General features: G+C 40.5%; 2 protein-coding genes and 2 pseudogenes across 2 annotated transcripts; 1 reads left to right on the top strand and 3 right to left on the bottom strand.

Annotated features, from left to right (window-relative positions):
* Positions 1–91: 91 nt before the first annotated feature.
* LOC110507203 lies at positions 92–1,338 on the bottom strand (annotated as a pseudogene).
* Positions 1,339–10,600: 9,262 nt separating this feature from the next.
* LOC110507202 (olfactory receptor 4D1-like) lies at positions 10,601–13,744 on the top strand. Its single transcript, XM_021587095.2, has 2 exons — positions 10,601–11,456; positions 13,734–13,744. The coding sequence occupies exons 1-2, from the start codon at positions 10,601–10,603 to the stop codon at positions 13,742–13,744; spliced, it is 867 nt and encodes a 288-aa protein (XP_021442770.2).
* A 1,369-nt stretch (positions 13,745–15,113) lies between these two features.
* Positions 15,114–16,114, bottom strand: LOC110507201 (annotated as a pseudogene).
* Positions 16,115–16,408: 294 nt separating this feature from the next.
* On the bottom strand, positions 16,409–17,562 carry LOC110507268 (putative gustatory receptor clone PTE03). Its single transcript, XM_021587153.2, has one exon. The coding sequence runs from the start codon at positions 17,560–17,562 to the stop codon at positions 16,651–16,653; it is 912 nt and encodes a 303-aa protein (XP_021442828.2). The 3' UTR covers positions 16,409–16,650.
* Between the last annotated feature and the right edge of the window lie 6,136 nt (positions 17,563–23,698).

The following is a 23,698-nucleotide window of genomic DNA, read 5'->3' as shown; positions in this document are numbered from 1 at the left end:
TCCATTCGCTTTGTTATTTTGTTTTTTTGTGTTAAGTATAATAAATTAACATGGACACTTACCACGCTGCATATTGGTCCGATCTTTCCTACTCCTCCTCAGACGACGAAGAGATTCGTTACAGTGGCACTTTTCATTCCGCTGCCTAAGCTTCCATCTGCCCGTGAGATTGCTCAGCTTGTCATTCAGCATCTTTTCCGCCGTCACAGACTTCCTCTGGACATCGTCTCTGACCGGGGTCCCCAGTTTGATTGATAATATCAACAGTAAAATTAACATATCCAGTAAAAATAAGAAGGAAATTGTGCACTGTGACATGATATACACTCTTTTCTTTACTGCATCATTCACATGTACCTACAACGGGGTAACTCAGATGTGCGGCAGGTAGCCCAGTGGTTAAGAATGTTGGGCCAGTAACTGAAAGGTTGGGTTGGGTTGCTGGGTTGAATCCCCGAGTCGACCAGGTGAAAGATCTGTCGATGTGCCCTTGAGCACGGCACTTAACCCATTTTTTCTGCATAGATTGACTGCTAAATGGCTAAATTACAGAACAACATATAAACACTTGAGGCAAATTATCTACACTTAGGGATCATACAGTTTATATCAGGTATAAAAGGTGTGGCGATAAACACATAACACATAAGCATTTTGCTGAACCACCACCACAGCATAGGTGAAGATAATGAAGGACCGCGGGCCTAACAGGACAACCAGAGACTTAGCTGTCGGTAGTTTCATGTTGAAGCTGGCCAGTCTGTATACAGGGCTGTGTTCACAGCAAGAGCTATGCACCACCCTGGAGGCACAGTAAGGCAGACTAGAGGCCAGGGTGACAGGGGAGACCTCCAAAAGGAAGGCCAGGGTCCAGATCCCTACCAGGATTAGCAGCAACCTCAGGTTGGTGTTGATGGTGAGGTAACGCAGATGGAAACAGATGGCTATCACACGGTCGTACGCTAGGAGAGCCAGGAAAAAAGGAATCAATATCACCCAAAAAATGAGTGAAGAACATCTGAGAAAAACACGTCCCAATGGAGACGTAGTTCAGATTGAACACAAATACAGGCACCATCTGGGGGATGATAACAGTGTTCAAAGAGATGTCTACTATTGTTAAATTCCACACTGCAACATCTTTGGGATTTGGTAGGCTTGTGTTTATAATGAAGACTGCTATCAGAGCAAAGTTACCCGTTAGAGTGACGATGTACAGTACATTATAGATAGAGCTAAGATGAGGTAGTTCTCATTGCCCAGTGTGTGGAAGGCTGTAATATAGAATCCATCATCTGATGATTCCATTCCATTGTAAAGGAGCACAGAAAAACCCATGTGAGGGGACGCTGTGTGTCTGGAAGAGAGAATTTACAGATTAATGAGTTATTACATTTCATTATCCATAAATTATCCGAAGATACAAAATGAACTTCTAAACCAAACATTGACCAAGGCAAGACAATCTTTCTGGTCATTTAATACCTCCCTGACAACATTTTACAATAATACTGAACACCCACTGTACCAACACCAATAATACTGAACACCCACTGTACCAATGTCAATAATACTGAACACCCACTGTACCAACGCCAATAATACTGAACACCCACTGTACCAACACCAATAATACTGAACACCCACTGTACCAATGTCAATAATACTGAACACCCACTGTACCAACACCAATAATACTGAACACCCACTGTACCAATGTCAATAATACTGAACACCCACTGTACCAACACCAATAATACTGAACACCCACTGTACCAATGTCAATAATACTGAACACCCACTGTACCAACACCAATAATACTGAACACCCAATGTACCAACGTCAATAATACTGAACACCCACTGTACCAACACCAATAATACTGAACACCCACTGTACCAACACCAATAATACTGAACACCCACTGTACCAACGTCAATAATACTGAACACCCACTGTACCAACGTCAATAATACTGAACACCCACTGTACCAATGTCAATAATACTGAACACCCACTGTACCAACACCAATAATACTGAACACCCACTGTACCAACGTCAATAATACTGAACACCCACTGTACCAATGTCAATAATACTGAACACCCACTGTACCACCACCAATAATACTGAACACCCACTGTACCAACGTCAATAATACTGAACACCCACTGTACCAATGTCAATAATACTGAACACCCACTGTACCAATGTCAATAATACTGAACACCCACTGTACCAACACCAATAATACTGAACACCCACTGTACCAACACCAATAATACTGAACACCCACTGTACCAATGTCAATAATACTGAACACCCACTGTACCAACACCAATAATACTGAACACCCACTGTACCAACGTCAATAATACTGAACACCCACTGTACCAACACCAATAATACTGAACACCCACTGTACCAAAGTCAATAATACTGAACACCCACTGTACCAATGTCAATAATACTGAACACCCACTGTACCAACACCAATAATACTGAACACCCACTGTACCAATGTCAATAATACTGAACACCCACTGTACCAACACCAATAATACTGAACACCCACTGTACCAATGTCAATAATACTGAACACCCACTGTACCAACACCAATAATACTGAACACCCACTGTACCAACACCAATAATACTGAACACCCACTGTACCAACGTCAATAATACTGAACACCCACTGTACCAACATCAATAACACCGAACACCAATTGCACCTGTGCTTTTAACAATATTTTGTAAGCAGTCTGTCGTTTTGGTTTAATTAAAGTGAGAAAACAAGCACATATTTATGTATTAACAACTCATTAAATGTAATGTTGTTAATAGATCTACGGACCTAATTATCGCCATCGTATTTTATCATATCAGGGCCTAATCTCTTTTGACAAATGTTTACGCTCATTAGCCTCTCTGTTAAATTATGACAACAAAAACCAAGGATAATATAGCGGAAACCACTCAGTTCTGCCTCCAGGGTCAGTGCTACAGGCCAGTGCTATCCTAATATCTTTTGACAAAGGCCTTGCAATAGTTGTGCCCACATGGGATGGACACTGGCTCAGTGAACAGACAGACAGAACATTGGAACTGCTGGAGGAAGCCATAGCTGGAAACAGACCAAAGACAATATGATTTATGATAGTCACTCTGGTGGTCAGTGTTGATAGATTTTAAAGAGACCACTGTCTGGTTCATTCATTTGATACGTACAACATTTATTTACTTGTCGCAAACAAAACAAAATATTTAAAATAGCAATCTGTTAACAAAAAAATCCATAGTCGATCAACTTGTCTCATGAGTCAGAAACATTTCCTCAACACAATAAGTTGATTAAACATTCCCCCAACTTGTCCCATTTAGTCAGAACAAAGTTTGGCCAACTCAAAATTTGAATTTCATTCAACACTTTGCCAAAAAACGGTGGGTATATTCAAAAAGGCTGTTGAACTAGTTTTATGTTTAGGTGGCCCAACTCAAAACTGGTACAGTGTGACCAAAGCCATTCCAGCTGAGGTGACCCCAGCTGAGGTGACCCCATCTGTAGTTGGTCAAATATCGCCACTCTTTCACAGATGACTGACACAATAACCTGAGGCTCTTGCTGTCAGCCGTTCCATAGAGGTCCATTACCAGGGCTAAGTAGGGAGGTAGAGGGACCCAGGAGAGGAGCATGTGTGCCGCACCCTTCCTATCAACTCTGCTGTAAACAAAGCAGTCATTAACCTAATGAGCAAAGTTTCAAAGAAAGTAAACATTGTGGTTGCTACAGTATACACATGGTTGGTAAGTGTACTCTTCAATAACAAGGCCTAAGGTGAGGAGAGACCCTCCAATGACACGTGCTCACAGAGGCAGCCTATAAGGTGAAGGTTATGATGACACCATTGTGTCATAATTCCATTGGGTGCTTTGTCGTAGCAACATCTCTAAGCTTCATTTCAGTTGTAACAGAGACAGATAGAGAGGACCTCACACTACCGAGCTCATTACAGAAATGTATCCACTGTTATATGTACAGATACATTTTATTTTCTGTTCAGGCACTGTAGAAGAGGACAATACTACACATTTGTTGTCTATGGTATACACAGCACACTGAATAAATCCTTATAGGAGTCAACTAACTAAGAATGAATGTTCATTACTATCAGGTGTCGGCTGTCAAGTCAACAAAACACCTTTTTAACAGAGCTTGTTAACTGTAATCTGCACATGATCAAGCTCCAAATCATGTTGTGGACCTCATGCTCAATGTTGAGATTGAACGTTGAGACACAATGTGCCCCAGATTCAATTGACCTGTATAAAACTGCTATTTGATGCTTCATGTAATATTTTCAAATGAGGATACTATAGTTCCTGAATGATCAACAATCTTTCTATGAGCAACAAGTACGTAATGCATTGTACAATAAATGTCAAATGGGAATATAGTTTGCATAGGTTCTCATAAAATCCAGGAGGTTTTATTTTGTATTTGTATGTGTATGTGTATGTGTATGTGTATGTGTATGTGTATGTGTATGTGTATGTGTATGTGTATGTGTATGTGTATGTGTATCTTTCGTATCGTCTGAGATCCCCAAACACTGGAAAGCTGCTGCGGTCGTCCCCCTCTTCAAAGAGGGAGACACTTTAGACCCAAACTGTTACAGACCTATATCCATCCTGCTCTGCCTTTCTAAAATCTTCGAAAGCCAAGTTAACAAACAGATCACCGACCATTTCGAATCCCACCGTACCTTCTCCACTATGCAATCTGGTTTCCGAGCTGGTCATGTCTGCACCTCAGCCACGCTCAAGGTCCTAAATGATGTCATAACCGCCATCGATAAAAGACAGTACTGTGCAGCCGTCTTCATCCACCTGGCCAAAGCTTTCGACCCTATCAATCACTGCATTCTTATCAACATACTCAATAGCCTTGGCTTCTCAAATTACTGCCTCACCTGGTTCATCAACTACTTCTCAGATAGAGTTCAGTGTGTCAATCGGAAGGGCCTGTTGTCCGGTCCTCTGGCAGTCTCTATGGGGGTGCCACAGGGTTCAATTCTCGGGCTGACTCAGTTCACTGTATACATCAATGATGTCACTCTTGCCGCTGATGAATCTCTAATCCACGTCCACGCAGACGACACCATTCTGCATACATCTGGCCCTTCTCTGGACAATGTGTTAAATAACCCACCAAACGAGCTTCAATGCCATACAACTCTCCTTCCGGGGCCTCCAACTGATTTTAAATGCTAGTAAAACTAAATGCATTCTCTTCAACCGATTGCTGCCCGCACCTGCCCGCCCGACCAGCATCACTACTCTGGACAGTTCTGACTTAGAATATGTGGACAACTGCAAATACCTAGGTGTCTGGTTAGATTGTAAACTCTCCTTCCAGACTAACGTTAAGCATCTCCAATCCAAAATTAAATCTAGAATCGGCTTCCATTTCGCAACAAAGCATCCTTCACTCATGCTGCCAAACATACTGACATAAAACTGACTATACTTCCAATCCTCGATTTTGGCTGTCATTTACAAAATAGCCTCCAACACTCTACTCAGCAAATTGGATGCAGTCTATCACAGTGCCATCTGTTTTGTCACCAAAGCCGCATATACTACCCACCACTGCGACCTGTATGTGCACCCATGACCAGCTCGGAAACCAGATTGCATAGTGGAGAAGGTACGGTGGGATTTGAAGTGGTCGGTGATCTGTTTGTTAACTTGGCTTTCGAAGACCTTAGAAAGGCAGGGTAAGATAGATATTGGTCTGTAACAGTTTGGGTCTAGAGTGTCTCCCCGTTTGAAGATGGGGATGACCGCGGCAGCTTTCCAATCTTTGGGGATCTCAGAAGATACGAAAGAGAGGTTGAACAGGCTAGTAATAGGGGTTGCAACAATTGCGGAGGATCATTTTAGAAAGAAAGGGTCCAGATTGTCTAGCCCGGCTGATTTGTAAGGGTCCATATTCCTTTTGCCTCATCCCACTCAACCATACCATTTTAAATTCCTCATCAATCCATTGGGTGTTAACCTTTTTTAGAGTCATTTTCAGTCAGTCATGGGTGCATGCTTATTAGTAACTGGAAAGAGCAATTTCATAAATGTGTCAAATGCAGCTTCTGGTTGCTCTTCATTACACACCACAGACCAACAAATATTATTTACATCAACAACATAGGAACCACTACAAAACGTATTGTATGACCTCTTAAACACTATATTAGGCTCAGTCCATGGATCATTACGGCCAATGGATTTGATTACGGCTTTAAAGCAAATTTCTGCTGCATTAGTTAAGATCAAATCCAATCAAATGTCTTTATATAGCCCTTCTTACATCAGCTGATATCCCAAAGTGCTGTACAGAAACCCAGCCTAAAACCCCAAACAGCAAGCAATGCAGGTGTAGAAGCACGGTGGCTAGGAAAAACTCCCTAGAAAGGCCAAAACCTAGGAAGAAACCTAGAGAGGAACCAGGCTGTGTGGGGTGGCCAGTCCTCTTCTGGCTGTGCCGGGTGGAGATTATAACAGAACATGGCCAAGATGTTCAAATGTTCATAAATAACCAGCATGGTCAAATAATAATAATCACAGGCAGAACAATTGAAACTGGAGCAGCAGCACGGCCATGTGGACTGGGGACAGCAAGGAGTCATCATGCCAGGTAGTCCTGAGGCATGGTCCTAGGGCTCAGGTCCTCCGAGAGAAAGAAAGAGAGAATTAGAGAGAGCATACTTAAATTCACACAGGACACCGGATAGGACAGGAGAAGTACTCCAGATATAACAAACTGACCCTAGCCCCCCGACACATTAACTACTGCAGCATAAATACTGGAGTATGAGACAGGAGGGGTCAGGAGACACTGTGGCCCCATCCGATGATACCATCGGACAGGGCCAAACAGGAAGGATATGTGCTCAATACATGTTGATGATTGTCTTTCTGTGCTGTTTATAACTACCCAGGTAGGTTGACAGTTAAACTGAATCAGGTTGCAGGTAATAGTTAGAGTTTTAAGCTTTTTCTTGAGTGGGCAGCTTGATGAAAGCCAGTCAATATTTAAATCTCCCATAAAATATACCTCTCTGTTGATATCACATACATTATCAAGCATTTCACATACTGACTGATAGCACTTGGTTTTCAAAAGCAGCTTCTCACCAGAATGGGCTTTAGGTGAGGCATATGAACCAGTAGCCATATTACTTCAACAGTATTTAACATGAGATCCTATCTAAACTTTACAGGAATGTGGTTCTGAATATAAAAGTCAACACCTCCACCTGGCATTTCTGGCATTTCTGTAGATGTTATAACCATGAATTGCTACCACTGTATCATCAAAGGTATTATCTAAGTGAGTTTCAGAGATTGTCAGAATATGAATCTCATCTGTTACTAGAAAATGATTGATTTCATGAACCTTGTCCCTTAAGCTACATATGCTAATATGGGCTATATTTAGCACTTTTATGGGATGCTTGATTGTTTTCATTGCTTTTACTGGGAAGCTTAGCAGATGTAGGCATGCTCATGTTATTTATGTTAGTGCAGGGTGAACTGCACACAGTGGACTTCCTGCTAAGGCACACCCCCTCAGTGCTAACAGTATAAATCTGGTTCATGGACACATGATAACTGCATACAAAATCTGTAGGATCAGCACGGGCGTTTAGGGCAGTTAGAGGGACATAAATGAGATTACTTACATTGTGTCTTCCAACGCCCCTGGTATAATGTACATCTGCTAAAGCAGTATGCCAGCTCTGTGTCACAATGGTAGGGTTTAACTGAGCTGGGCTTGGGTCATTGATAAGTCATTTTCTCAATGCAGCCTTTTAATGCTCTGAAAGGAGCTTGGAACCCAAATGATTTGAGTGGATCCCATCCTCCTTATAAACCAAGCTTTGTTTCCAGAAGGTATCAACATGGTAAATTAATGTTGCTACAATAGTCTCGTAGCCAGTTATAAACGCTTATAGCAAAAAAGTGACATTGTTTTCAGTAATTCATGCATAATGCATTATACATAGGCTGATAATATAAAGGCCTATTAATGAATGCTACAGTAGCAACAACAAATGTATGAATGCAGTCTGATATGACAGACTATGCAGCGCTCTCCTCGTCTTTGGTGAAATAAGACATACTGTAAGTAAACAGAAATTAGCTGACAAAAGTGGAGGGGAAAGGCTCCACCCATCAAGAACATCCAATTCATGTTAAAGTGTTATTTTTTATAATATAATACAGAAATAGTGTATGAATCATGTGAAAGACAGTTCACTTTCACTATAAAACCACTATAAAATCCTTCCATAAGTAACCATCTCTCTTTCTTTCTTTTTTACTATTTGGGTGCTTTATCTGCAGAACATATGGTTCATCAGTTACCAAGTTCCATGGCTTTGTTCTGATGAAGGCCTGAACAACCATGGCCCTGCCAAAGCATGTCTGTAGCAAACATCTGTATTTGACTATTTGATATTTCAATATTTTAGTATTTATTATTTCAATATTTGAGTATTTGTAAAAACCAAATAGTCAACCAAATTGTACTTGAAAGGATTTTCAAATACCTAGGTTAAATGCATAGGAGTGCCACGTCTGCTCCAGCTCTTCCCTCCCCCTGGTGCTTGAGGGCGCCAGGTTGCCCTGCATCACGCACTCCTGCCATCCATCACACACACCTGCCTTCCCTCGTCACGCGCATCAGCAATATTGGACTCACCTGGACTCACTCACCTGTTTATTACCTCCCCTATATGTGTCAGTTCCCTGCTCTGATCACCTGGACTCACTCATCACCTGTTTATTACCTCCCCTATATGTGTCAGTTCCCTGCTCTGATCACCTGGACTCACTCATCACCTGTTTATTACCTCCCCTATATGTGTCAGTTCCCTGCTCTGATCACCTGGACTCACTCATCACCTGTTTATTACCTCCCCTATGTGTGTCAGTTCCCTGCTCTGATCACCTGGACTCACTCATCACCTGTTTATTACCTCCCCTATATTTGTCAGTTCCCTGCTCTGATCACCTGGACTCACTCATCACCTGTTTATTACCTCCCCTATATGTGTCAGTTCCCTGCTCTGATCACATGGACTCACTCATCACCTGTTTATTACCTCCCCTATATGTGTCAGTTCCCTGCTCTGATCACCTGGACTCACTCATCACCTGTTTATTACCTCCCCTATGTGTGTCAGTTCCCTGCTCTGATCACCTGGACTCACTCATCACCTGTTTATTACCTCCCCTATATTTGTCAGTTCCCTGCTCTGATCACCTGGACTCACTCATTACCAGTTTATTACCTCCCCTATATTTGTCAGTTCCCTGCTCTGATCACCTGGACTCACTCATCACCTGTTTATTACCTCCCCTATATGTGTCAGTTCCCTGCTCTGATCACCTGGACTCACTCATCACCTGTTTATTACCTCCCCTATATTTGTCAGTTCCCTGCTCTGATCACCTGGACTCACTCATCACCTGTTTATTACCCCCCCTATATGTGTCAGTTCCCTGCTCTGTTTCCCACTGCTGCAGTCATAGTTTTTTGTCTGTATTATCAGTTTGCTGATGCTGTTCCCATCTCGTTCCATGTCCGTTCTTTTTTAAATGTTTTACTGCAGTGAGTGCATAACCAGGCTAATAGCAAATAAAGTGAAAACGTTTTTTTTAAAGGTTTTATTGAAGCTTAGAAGAGCCATTGTTCTTAGAGTATTGTATATTTTCTGATTGTGGGAAGTTTATTGCACTAGAGAACAAAGGCTCCCAATGAAATATGCTTATTTTTAAGAATAGTTAATAATTTCTTAAATTTGAATATGTAATCTCATGTGCCAGGTTTATACGTTTTGTAAATTTACGAAAAGTCTTAGTTCAGCTGTAGTTGGCATCCTGATATGACATTTGCATTCTGAAAGAGATGATCTAATCATTTACATCATGTGTCAAATGGGGCGGGAGAGTAGCCTAGTGGTTAGACTAGTAACTGAAAGGTTGCAAGTTCAAATCCCCCGAGCTGACAAGGTACAAATCTGTCATTCTGCCCCTGATTGAAAATAAGAATTTGTTCTTAACTGACTTGCCAGGTAAAATGTTTTGTCAAACTCATTACATGGAAGGCCGAGTATCTGCGTGTTTTTGCTCATCCCTTTTACTTGAATGATGAATTAAGGTCACTAATTAGTAAGGAACTCCCCTGACCTGGTTGTCTAGGTCTTAATTTAAAGGAAAATCCAAAAACCCACTGACACTCCGCCCTCCATGGAATAAGTTTGACACCCTTGAATTATATTGTCCAATCACCACCTCCAAAATCCATTAATACATTATTAATGACAGACCAATAATATTTTGAGGTAAGGTTGTAGAACCACAAAGCACAGGATCAGCTTTCTTATAAATATACATGCAACCACATGCTTCCATGTTCTGCACTCTACATCTCCAAGGCTATCAGTCAATAACAATTGCCGTTCATTTAAGTTGATGTTTTGGGACATTTTTAGAATTCTTCAAGCTGCCGTGAGGTTCAACGCTACAGGAGGATGGGGAACCGAACCATAGATGTACTCAACGCTGTTTTCATATTGGGCAAAATAGACTTGTCTTCTGAAGGGAAATATTTGACTGTCCTAATTGGCTCTCTCATCTACTTATTTACACTGTTCTGTAACCTGTCTTTGCTTGCGGTTATAGTTTTCAACAGAAATCTACACGGGCCTATGTATCTGTTCCTTCTCAACTTATCCATCAATGACTTGATCGGTATAAGCGCCATGATTCCAAGGGTCATGTCAGATGTATTGTCTGAAGATAGGCACATCACTTACCCAGCATGCTTGATTCAGGCTTTCTGTATTCATATGTATGGCGGAGCGACACTTCTCATATTGTCTATCATGTCGTTTGATCGCTACATAGCTATCTGTCATCCACTAAGGTACCACTCCATCATGACTAAGAACACTGTTGTAAGTCTCATTGCCTCTGCTTGGCTGATTGACTTTCTACTGGTTGGGATCCTGTTCGGGCTCACGTTGCGTTTCCCTGTTTGTAAAACAGTTATCGTGAACATCTATTGTGACAACATGTCCCTGTTAAGACTGACCTGTGCAACAGAAACCACAGTGAATAACATCTATGGCTTATTTATCACAGGTGTACTCCATGGGGGAGGGGCTTTTTCTGTGGTCTTCTCCTACTCATTCATTCTATTCACATGTTTTAGAGGTAGTGACTCTGATGCCAAGCTAAAGGCCTTGCATACATGTGCCACACACCTGCTTGTCTTTCTAATCTATGAGTTCTCAGGTATCATTGTTGTCCTTGTGTATCGAATACCAAACACTCCTCTCCTACTTCAGACATTTGCAGGAATGATATTTGTCATATTTCCTCCAGGTCTGAACCCAGTAATATATGGTATCAAAACTAAAAAGATTAGAGTGAAATTACTTCAGCTTTTCTCTATGGCCAAAGGTTCAGTTAGAGTAGTAAAAGTCAATAGTATAACTTAATAATGTAACGTTAATTATTTGTTGTTCTGTTATACATTAGTATTGTCAAGGAAAATAATTCTCAAGAGGAATGTATGATAAAAAGCATAGGGACCAGAAGAGGAGCTATAGGTGGATGGGCCCATTGTAATGGCACAGTGAGGAGGAGACTGAGGTCATTGATTATTCCTTCCTCGACGTGCAGAGCCTGTGGTCTAGCAGTCACTCTCATGGCCAGTCATATACTGCTCTGCATTGCAGACCAGGGATCAATCCCTGCATCCACCCTGTCTACGGTTGTCCCACTTGCCTGTCTCCTCCTCTGTTTCTATCTGTAAAGGGTTTATATTTATTATTCATTGATTAGTCAATTTATGTGATTGTGTTTCAAGTCACCATAATTACCACAAATTTATTTTTAACCTTTAATTGGTTTAATTAGCAAATACAATTTCCTCCATAGACAGTATTTTCATTTTTACTTTGGTTTTGTGTTCGAAAACTGTCGGCTGTAATACCACTTCACTCATAAAATATCAAATAATTATGTGAATCATTTTTTCAATTTGTAAACTACACCTTCCACCACTCTTTTCCTGACACATTCTCAGTTTGCATTTGTAGTTGCATCATTTGTAGTATTGTTTTATGTAATTGATTCAACATGTATGGCACTGAAATGAATCTGTCCTTTGATGAAGGGTGCTATCTATGCAACATGATTTTTCAGTCATCAGACCAAATCTTCAGAAGCCATGTGGGCTAAACCCACCCATAGTTTCTGAGAGGATGCTGATCAAGTCCTCGACTGGAGAATTTCCAGACTCAATGAGCGATATTCAATGTGGAGTCCAGGCTATATTTGGTGCAGAACAACGTCACTAGAGGGTGCTATGAACTAATTTGGACAACAAAGTGTGTTCATTTTTTATCAGTTCATCAACGTTGTTCTAATCAGCATCCCAGACCTAAGTAGAAATGGGTATGTCTCATTCTATACATTTGAAATCTGTCTTGTTTTGTGGTATCCACAAACGAAACATGGGTTTGGAAGATGGAGAGAAGAGGAACAATTAGGCCTACATCTAGGTCATCATACAACAAGCACACTGATATCATATCTTTAATGTGGAGAGAGAGCCAAATACACCAGACATAATGCATACGCCTACATATGAGATGCATAACAATTACTTTTCCATTTTAGTCATTTAGCAGAGCGACTTACATTAGCAATAAGGGTTAAGTGCCTTGCTCAAGGGCACAGACAGATTTTTCACCTAGTCAGCTCAGGGATTTGAACCAGTGAACTTTCGGTTACTGGTCCTCTTAACAGCTACTTACCACCCCTAGTTTTTGCGTTAGTATTTGAGAATCCAGGGAAAGACTACTGGAGTGTAAACTGGGCAAAATAACATTATTTAACCAAATCAGACCAACGTTGAAGATGGATATTGGAAATAATTTTATCAATTTTAGACACATTTTCACAGATCAATAAAAGTCTAACGTCAAGATGAGTCCATGTCACACGCCATCTGTGGTGTTGATCGATATTTAGTCTGTAATCCCAATGAATTAGGAAAGATAGGCACCAAATAATATGAAATGAGGTGGTGCCTATGTATTTTAAAATGTGGAGTCATTCTTCAACGCAGACTGTTAACCATGATCAAACATGTCACAGGATGTCATTCGTCATAGGAGTCATCAATTTGCTTTAAATGTCTCTCATAGTTTGATGTCTAAAGGAAGGTCTCAATTGCATATTTCTTTCTTCCTTTCTCCGCTCTCCTCATCTCCTTCTCAAAACCCATTGGAGAAGGTCAGAGGGGCGGGACCTCTGGCTTTCTTATCCAATGGGTTTTGAGAATGAGATGAGGAGAGAGAACAAGAGGAGAATGCAATTGAAATTTTCCAATTGACAGCGTGATTTACATTTTCGTGTGAAACCTTGCCAATACATAAAAAGTCCAGGCCAGAAACCTCCTTACTAGTTTATTCAAAATATGATCTACTTACATTGACTGTTGTTGGTTGCCACATACAATTTTTTTAAGTGTATTTGTAGGGTTATTTAGTTTGTTCCAACTATATCAGTCTCTGATTAACATTAGCTTCACAGGGCCGAAAATGAATGGCACCCAACAATGGTTGTTATATCATTTCCCATGTCCGTTAGAAATCAAGTGAGGGATTTCTTGACAACCCGGGGTGTTCAAAATGGCTTATTTGTTTTGGAATACAAGTGATACATTTACAGTTATGAAGATAAATATAACAACAATTGGTACATCAAGCTTTCAGACTGTAAAATACAACAACATAGCCTAAATACAACCACACTAAAAAGATTGTGACAAATGTCAACAATTAATATAGATTTATATTCATTATGAATGAGTTATTTTCAAATCTATGTCTACCACTGAAAACATAGACTAGGATGGAAAGATCTTTGTCTGCAAGAAATTCATTACTTTTACTTTGATTTGTTTTAAGACAATATATGATTGGATTTAAAGTTGGGAGGAATATTAAAACCTCTTAAGGATTAGCCCTTTTATTCAATTTTGGCCTAAAATGACCTACCCAAATCTAACTGCCTGTTTCTCAGGCCCTGAAGCAAGGATATTTGATTTGATTTGATTTGGATCTCTTTTAGTCCCCATTAGGACTAATCTTCCAAGAGTCCTTAAACATGAAAATACAATTTATAATACGAACACATTTTCACATATAACACACAAAGATACATAATGACCCAATAAATACTCAATCTAAAAAATATTGATTATTCATCTACTATAGTCCCACAACATTTCTATATATTACATTTAAATAGTTTTAAAATAATGTTTAAATGTATATCTCAAAAGGTTTCTGGTTTGCTCAGTTAATTTTTTTTTTTTATTGCTCTAAATCAAAATGTTATTTTGCCTATTTCTCTTTTCTGTCTGGATAACACATAGATCTATTCCTTGTATTTACGGAATGCATATGCATATTCTAAATACCATTTGAAAGAAAACACTTTGAAGTTTATGGAAATGTGAAAGGAATGTATTAGAATATAACACAATAGATCTGGTAAAAGATAATACAAAGAAAAAAACAACCGATCTTTTTTTTTTTTGTACCATCGTCTTTGAAATGCAAGAGAAAGGCTATACTGTATTATTCCAGCCCAGGTGCAATTCAGTTTTTGGCCACTAGATGACATCGGTGTATGTGCAAAGTTTTAGACTGATCCAATGATCCATTGCATTTCTGTTCAAAATGTTGTATCAGGACTGCCCAAATATTCCTAATTTGTTTATTAATAACTTTTCATGTTCAAAATTGTGCACTCTCCTCAAACAATAGCATGGTATTCTTTCACTGTAATAGCTACTGTAAATTGGACAGTTCAGTTAGATTAACAATAATTGAAGCTTTCTGCCAATATCAGATATATCTACGTCCTGGGAAATGTTCTTGTTACTTACAACCTCATGCTAATCGTATTAGCCTACCTTAGCTCAACCGTCCCATGGAAGGGACACTGAACCCAAATACATTTTTATGTGGAAACCCCTATGAGTCTCTGTAATTGCGGGGGAAATTGGCTCATTCGGTATGAAATAATTGTGAGAAGCCCTAAACACGTGAAGAGCAGAAAACGATTAAATGTGTAGCACAAGTCTGCAGAACTTTGCTTTTAGTGTCAGCTGATCCTTTGTTCCTGAAACATGTGACAAGTACATGAAAGTAAGTGTAAAGAATGGTCCAAACAACTATGACCTGCATGAGGGCAGGAATAAAGAGACCATAGATGTTATTGATGGCTGTGTTAGAACAGACCAGTTTCAACAGTGAGGTGTTGTCACAGCAGGATTGTGTCATCAGAGATCTACAGCGTGGTAACCCAAGCAGCAGGTAAAAGAGCCCCCTCATCAAAATCAAGTCACACATCCATATAAGTGTGATGATTTTCATGAAATGAGCATTGGTCATAATTGTGTTGTACCTCAAAGGGCAATATATGCCAATATATCTGTCACCTGCCATACCATTCAGGATGAACACTGCTCCCGTCCCATAGAAATGAATAAAGATAACTTGTGAAACAAGCAGAGTATTGAAAGGTCCCTGTGTCAAGTAAAAGCTCTTTGATGACCTGCGTAAAGAGTGCCGTGGAGCCTGTAAGGGCATTGATGAGAAGGTTTAGCAGCAGAAGATACATGGGCTGGAGGAGCCTCCTGTTGAGGACGATGGTAAAAATCAGGTCCAGGTTACAGGCATTCAGCTCAGAGCAGCAAAGGCACTTTCAGGGGGGAGAACGAAGCCTTGCAGTGTCAAAACAGATGATGGATTTGATAAAAAGTTATCCATTGGTCCAGTTCAGATATCTTTATTTCAAAAAAGGGGATCCACAAATTATTTGTGCTAGAAAAAACCTACTGTACACCTTTCAAAAACGGAAATGATTGACTTGTTATACTGTGGTGCCATTATCTAGGCAAATCTTTGTCTTTCTATTACAAATAGGCATACCTTCTCACAGGAACAAAGTACAGGCATAATAATTATACAATACAACTTAATTATATATGAAGAGCAGACAACTGATATGTGTCTTCTGCTTTTGTTACAATGAAACCTACTGTATTTACAATGACGGGGTAGGAGGTCACTTTAAATAAGAATTTGTTCTGAACTGACTTGCCTGGTTAAATAATGGTATTTGACATGAACGTCAAGTCAGTCAGGCCCTAGCCGCACACAATCACACACACACACACACACACACACACACACACACACACACACTATTTTGTGCTGTCTTTGTTATTGTTATTAAAATGCTGAAGAATGACAAAACAAGTTAAACACAACTTACTCAACATGCTGTAGCCAACCCATAACCAATCTTAACCCATTACACTTTTGAACCCCCAAAAAATAAATGTTGTCATTGTCTTGCACAAAAAGAGGGAACACAACTCTTATTTTCATTGACTGATTTACAAAGGAGAATTTCTATATTTTATTGGGAAGGCCTTAACTGTCTAAAGCCCATGCCATGTATTATACAGACTGATGCACAGTATTTGTTCTCATTTAACTGAAGATACCTTCCGTTTGTAGAAACCCAGAACATTTTGTCGAATTTCTTTAGTTTTTAGACCATATATGAGGGGATTGAGAATGGGAGGGAACACCATAACTGACACCCCAAAAGCCCTCCTCAAGGAAGGGGCTGCTTGCTCAAATCGATGAGTTATCAGGCTAAAGCAGGCGTTGAACTCTAAGAATAAGAACACTACAAGATGTGTACCACATGTCTGAATGGCCTTGCTCCGGGCATCAGATGACTTATTCATGACACAGCTGAGCAGGATCTGGATATATGTAAATATAACCACCATCAACGATACACCCTGAAAGACAGCTGTTATCAACAACCCATAGTGGTTGTTTACACGTGTGTCATCACAAATGAGCCTCACCAATGACGGATTGTTACAATAAATGTCCACTATTGTTGTTCTGCAGATCTTGAAGCGAGTGACCAGAGCCAACAGAACCACAATCAGGGTAATGACCAAAAGCCACATGAAAATGATGATTTTCATCAAGTTATTGGAACTCATGATGGAGTTATACCTCAGTGGACAGCAGATTGCAATATACCTGTCATAAGCCATGCCAGTCAGGATAGTTAAGGAGCCAGCTCCGTACAGGTGGACGAGCAGAGCTTGGAGGTAGCATGCAGGGTAGGAGATGGACCTGTTCTGAGCCAGGATGCTCACCAACAGCTGAGGGAAGAAGGCTGTAGCACCAATCAAGTCATTGATAGGCATGTTGAAGAGTAGGATAAACATGGGTTTATGCAGCTTTCTGTCCAGGGCTATGGTGGATAAAACCGTCACGTTACAAAACACAATGAAACAGTACGTAAGGGTTCCAAAAAGGAATGCTGGGTAAACACCTGATGGAGCTATGGCCAGTGATTCCATGCTCAACATGTATGTAGAGTTTGTATACATAACTACTGTAGGATGATTTTGTAATTGCCTTCTGGAAAGCAGCCCACCTGAAATAATACAGAAATAGTCAAATAGTCTTCAGCACATATGTTTGTCCAATGAATATACTGAATTAAAAGAGCACAATGTTGCCTACTGCAACGGACATGATGTTGTTGGAACTGCAACAAATATGACAGAAAGAACAACTAAAATGAACAAAACTAAAATCAAAATAATACATATATACATATATAGATATATATATTTTGCAACTGTGAAACATAACACACATTTTTCTTTGCCTAATGGAAACACATGAATTACATCTACCATATTTATGTGATAATGCCCAAGATCCCTGGAATATCCTTTTAACTATTCAACCTTCAGGATTAGACCCACCCGTTGTATAATAATTAAAGCATGCCTACTTCTCTCTTCCTGGATGTCAGCCCACGACCAGAGCTGGAGGCTACCTTCAGTTGGGACCCTGTGTGACGGCTCCCTAACAGGCCCTTTTTATTGCCTCATGATCAGTAAAGGACAGCCCTTTAGTGTCCTAGAGGTCTGTCACCTAGCTGACGTAACCTGGGAACCTCCTGACATATGTGTTGCTGTGTAGTCTACTTAATGATTATGAATGTTAAAACAACTTTTGCAATATTATCAACTCTTTAGATTAACATGTAATTCAATGGTGACTGAGATGATGTAGCAAAACTGTTCAGAGTTCTCCCATTAAATTTTGCTAACACTGAATTGTGATCAGGTAAACGAAGCAACGTTTTATGTTGCTGACTCTCTTCCATCATCCATATATTGCCAGTTATCTGTCAATGTGTAACTTGGGTGAACTATCAGTTTATAACAGCCCCACATGTATGAAACAAGTGAACTATCACTTTAGAACAGCCCAATGTGTATTATGAGGCCACCAAACTGTTCCTTTACAACAGCCCAATGTGTATGAGGTCAAGCGTATTTTTGTACGTATTCTTGTAAATAACAGCTTGTGCACGATATCTAAGGAAGTCTGCAGGTTTTGCTCGCCTGAGGTAGAGTATCTCATGATAAGCTGTAGACCACACTATCTACCTAGAGAGTTTTCATCTGTATTTTTCGTAGCTGTCTATATACCACAACAGACTGATGCTGGCACTAAGACTGCACTCAATGAGCTGTATTCCGCCGTAAACAAACAGGAAACCGCTCATCCAGAAGTGGCGCTCCTAGTAGCCGGGGACTTTAATGCAGGGAAACTTAAATCCATCTTACCAAATTTCTATCAGCATGTTAAATGTGCAACCAGAGGAAAAATCTCTGCACCACCTTTATTCCACACACAGAGACACATACAAAGCTTTCCCTCACCCTCCATTTGGCAAATCTGACCATAATTCTATCCTCTTAATCTATCCTCTTGCTTACAAGCTAAAATTAAAGCAGGAAGCACCAGTGTCTAGATCAATAAAAAACTGGTCAGATGAAGCAGATGCTAAGCTACAGGACTGCTTTGCTAGCACAGACTGGAAAATGTTCCAGGATTCCTCCGATGGCATTGAGGAGTACACCACATCAGTCATTGGCTTCATCAATAAGTGCATCGATGATGCCGTCCACACAGTGACTGTACGTACATACCCCAATCAGAAGCCATGGATTACAGGCAACATCCGCACTGAGCTAAAGGCTAGAGATGCAGCTTTCAAGGAGCGGGGCTCTAACCTGGAAGCTTATAAGAAATCCTGCAATGCCTCCGACGACCCATCAAACAGGCAAATCGTCAATACAGGATACTCTGATGCATCAATACTCTGATGCTCGTCGGATGTGGCAAGGCTTGCAAGCCGTTACAAAGGAAAGCACAGCCGAGAGCTGCCCAGTGGCACGAGTCTTCCAGACGAGCTAAACTACTTCTATGCTCACTTTGAGGCAAGTAACACTGAAACATGCAAGAGAGCACCAGCTCTTCCGGAAGACTGTGTGTTCATGCTCTCCGCAGCCGATGTGAGACCTTTAAACAGGTCAATATTCACAAGGCCACAGGGCCAAACAGATTACAAGGACGTGTGCTGCGAGCATCCGCAGACCAACTGGCAAGTGTCTTCACTAACATTTTCAACCTCTCCCTATCCGAGTCTGTATTACCAACATGTTTAAGCACACAATCATAGTCCCTGTGGCCAAGAACACTAATGTAACCGGCCTAAATGTCTACTGACCCATAGCACTTACGTCTGTAGCCATGAAGTGCTTTGAAAGGCACCATTATCCAGAAACCCAGAAACTCACTCCAATTTGCATACCGCCCTAACAGATCCACTGATGATGCAATCTCTATTGCACTCCACACTGCCCTTTCCCACCTGGACAAAAGGAACACCTATGTGAGAATGCTATTCATTGGTTACAGCTCAGCGTTCAACATCATAGTGCCCTCAATCCTCATCAATAAGCCATGGACCCTGGGACTAAATACCTCCCTCTGCAACTGGGTCCTGGACTTCCTGACGGGCCGCCCCAGGTGGTATGAGTAGGTATCAACACATCCTCCACGTTGATCCTCAACACAGGGGCCCCTCAGGGGTGTGAGCTCAGTCCCCTCCAGTACTCCCTGTTCACTCATGACTGCACAGCCAGGCACAACTCCAACACCATCATTAAGTTTGCCCTTGCTGATGGAAGGAGGTTTTCACTCAAAATCTCACAATACATGGCCCCATTCATTCTTTCCTTTACAAGGATCAGTCGTGCTTGTCCCTTTGCAGAAAAACAGCCCCAAAGCATGATGTTTCCACCCCCATGCTTCACAGTAGGTATGGTGTTCTTTGGATGCAACTCAGCATTATTTGTCCTCCAAAAACAACAAGTTGAGTTTTTACCAAAAAGTTATATTTTGGTTTCATCTGACCATATGACATTCTTCCAATCTTCTTCTGGATCATCCAAATGCTCTCGAGCAAACTTCAGGCCTGGACATGTACTGGCTTAAGCAGGGGGACACGTCTGGCACTGCAGGATTTGAGTCCCTGGCGGCGTAGTGTTTTACTGATGGTAGGCTTTGTTACTTTGGTCCCAGCTCTCTGCAGGTCATTCACTAGGTCCCCCCGTGTGGTTCTGGGATTTTTACTCACCGTTCTTGTGATCATTTTGACCCCACGGGGTGAGATCTTGCGTGGAGCCCCAGATCGAGGGAGATTTTCAGTGGTGTTGTATGTCTTCCATTTCCTAATAATTGCTCCCACAGTTGATTTCTTCAAACCAAGCTGCTTACCTATTGTAGATTCAGTCTTCCCAGCCTGGTGCAGGTCTACAATTTTGTTTCTGGTGTCCTGTGACAGCTCTTTGGTCTTGGCCATAGTGAAGTTTGGAGTGTGACTGTTTGAGGTTCTGGACAGGTGTCTTTTATACTGATAACAAGTTCAAACAGGTGCCATTAATACAGGTAACGAGTGGAGGACAGAGGAGCCTCTTAAAGAAGAAGTTACAGGTCTGTGAGAGCCAGAAATCTTGCTTGTTTGTAGGTGACCAAATACTTATTTTCCACGATAATTTGCAAATAAATTCATAAAAATCCTACAATGTGATTTTCTGGATTTTTTTCCCTCATTTTGTCTGTCATAGTTGAAGTGTACATATGATGAAAATTACAGGCCTCTCATCTTTTTAAGTGGGAGAACTTGCACAATTGGTGGCTGACTAAATACTTTTTTGCCCCACTGTATATGTAGGGTACAGAGATGAGGTCGTCATTCAAAAAGCATGTTAAACACTGTTATTGCACCGAGTGTGAGTCCATACAACTTATTATTTGACTTGTTAATAACATAGTTGCTACAGTACTGAACTTGTCATAACAGAGGGGTTGAATACATATTGTCTAAACACATTTCAGCTTTTCATACATTTTTTACATTTCTGAAAAACATAATTCCACATTGACATTATGGGGTATTGTGTGGAGGTCAGTGACCAAATAAAATCTACATTTCATCCACTTTAAATTCAGGCTGTAATGCATCAAAATGTGGAAAGATTCAAGGGGTGTGAATCTTCTCTGTTTTTCTGTTTTTAAAGACCAAATTCCCCACCAATTCAGTGGGTTTGTGACGCACGGCTACAAGTGCGTAAAGTGAGTCTTCCATCCCCCAGGATCCTCCAGTCACGAGAGGGGTGTCCTCCCACTGACCCTTCATCAACTAACAATGACCAGAGCTCGATTCGATTCAATGTTATTGGTCACATACACATATTTAGCAGATGTTATTGTGGGTGTAGCGAAATGCTAGTGTTTCTAGCTCCAATAGTACAGTAGTATCTAACACTTCACAACAATACACACGACTCTAAAAGTAATTAACTACCTCCCTGTCCAATAGGGCTCTCTCTCCTGGGTTAACCTATCCCTTTAGTCCATTCCCCAGTTCTTTTAGCCACTTTGGTAAAGAGGCCCTCTTGTCCCCATTGCAATCCCATAGATCAGTGTCCACATATTCCCTTATCCCCTCCTAATAGATACTTAATCAATGTTTCTCTCTGTGGACGTTCTGACACAACAGGAAGGAGTTATAGATATGACTAGATACAATATTCATTTTTAACATTTGATTCAATATATGTTCTGATGGACCATCAACATGTATACTCAGGCTAGAGCATGCCTGGGCTAGAGGCATGGAGAATAAAATAAGGCAACGTTATGATAGATATATATATTTCTCCCTTTCATCTACATGATTTATGTCATTCAAATATGTACAATGTCACCTAACTATAAGCCTAACCGGAACTCGTGGTTCCTCGGGGTAAATTTCTCAACATGCTTCATTAGCGAGAGGTGAAGACTAATAACTGTTTCCGCAGTCCCAATGGATTAATTACAACAAGATACACTCAATAATACATTATTTAATCAACTCTCTACGGGGCTCATTAATAAGTGTTTTTCACACCAAGATGAAAGTCTCTGCTAAGTGATGTAATCATGGAAGTGTTATGATTATCAAAATAGCCACAATGAACTGTATTAGGCGAATAAAGGTAAACAGATTGAATACTAGATGGGGCCTTTATAAGACGGTAAAAGTTAAAAAGAGACATCTGATGTCTTTTCTCTTTGCTTATTTGAGCTGTTCTTGCCATAATATGGACTTGGTCTTTTACCAAATAGGGCTATCTTCTGTATACCACCCCTACCTTGTCACACAACACAACTGATTGGCTCAAACGCATTAAGAAGGAATGAAATTCCACAAAATTACTTTTAAATAGGCACACTTAATTGAGGCTGGTTGGAAATACTGCCAAATTCTCTAAAATGACATTGGAGGTGTCTTATGGTAGAGAAATGAACATTCAATTCTCTGGCAACAGCTCTGGTGGACATTCCTGCAGTCAGCATGCCAATTGCATGCACCCTCAAAACTTGAGACATTTGTGGAATTGCATTGTGTGCCAAAACTGCACATTTTAGAGTGGCCTTTATTGTCCCAGCACAAGGTGCACCTGACTAATGATCATGCTGTAAAATCAGCTTCTTGATATGCCACACCTGTCAAGTGGATGGATTATCTTGGCAAAGGAGAAATGCTCACTAACAGGAATGTAAACAAATTTGCGCACAACATTATTCCATATGCTTTTTCATTTTAGCTCATGAAACATGGGACCAACACTTTACATTGCGTTTATATTTTTGTTCAGTGTAAAACGCTATTGTTTAAAAACCCTAAAAAGCAATTGTTTACCTTTTAGATTTCTAAACACACTATCTATTTGTTCGGCTCGCAACCTAACACTCAGATCATATTTTGGCCTAAAAGGCCCGAAAGGCCCAAAAGTTTGAGCACCCCTGTTTATTGATACAAACGTTTGGATTACGCACACATACTTTTTTTAACAGTAAATGTAGCCATACTAATTTGTTATCACATCCACTAGTGTTTTCCTTTCCATTGCATCATTCCTCTCCCTGGTGGGAATTAGAGTTTAGGGATCCTAGATAATTAGCCCTCTGTTATTAGCTTGATTTGTTAGTGCTATAGTACATAGTGATCATGGCGCTCATTAGTTCCTCTGGTCTTTGTACTATAACAGCTTGTCCAACCATGGAAAACAGACTTTTTAATGTCAG

Source organism: Oncorhynchus mykiss, chromosome 27 (assembly GCF_013265735.2).
Source record: "Oncorhynchus mykiss isolate Arlee chromosome 27, USDA_OmykA_1.1, whole genome shotgun sequence".
Lineage (NCBI taxonomy): Eukaryota > Metazoa > Chordata > Actinopteri > Salmoniformes > Salmonidae > Oncorhynchus > Oncorhynchus mykiss.
The sequence above is the reverse complement of the archived record's forward strand: the minus strand, read 5'-3'. Positions and strand labels throughout refer to the sequence as shown.

What these genes read in the sequence shown, in the direction of transcription:
- LOC110507202 (XM_021587095.2), top strand. Translation starts at nt 10,601, where the DNA reads ATGGGGAACCGAACCATAGATGTACTCAACGCTGTTTTCATATTGGGC.
- LOC110507268 (XM_021587153.2), bottom strand. Translation starts at nt 17,562, where the DNA reads ATGTTGAGCATGGAATCACTGGCCATAGCTCCATCAGGTGTTTACCCA.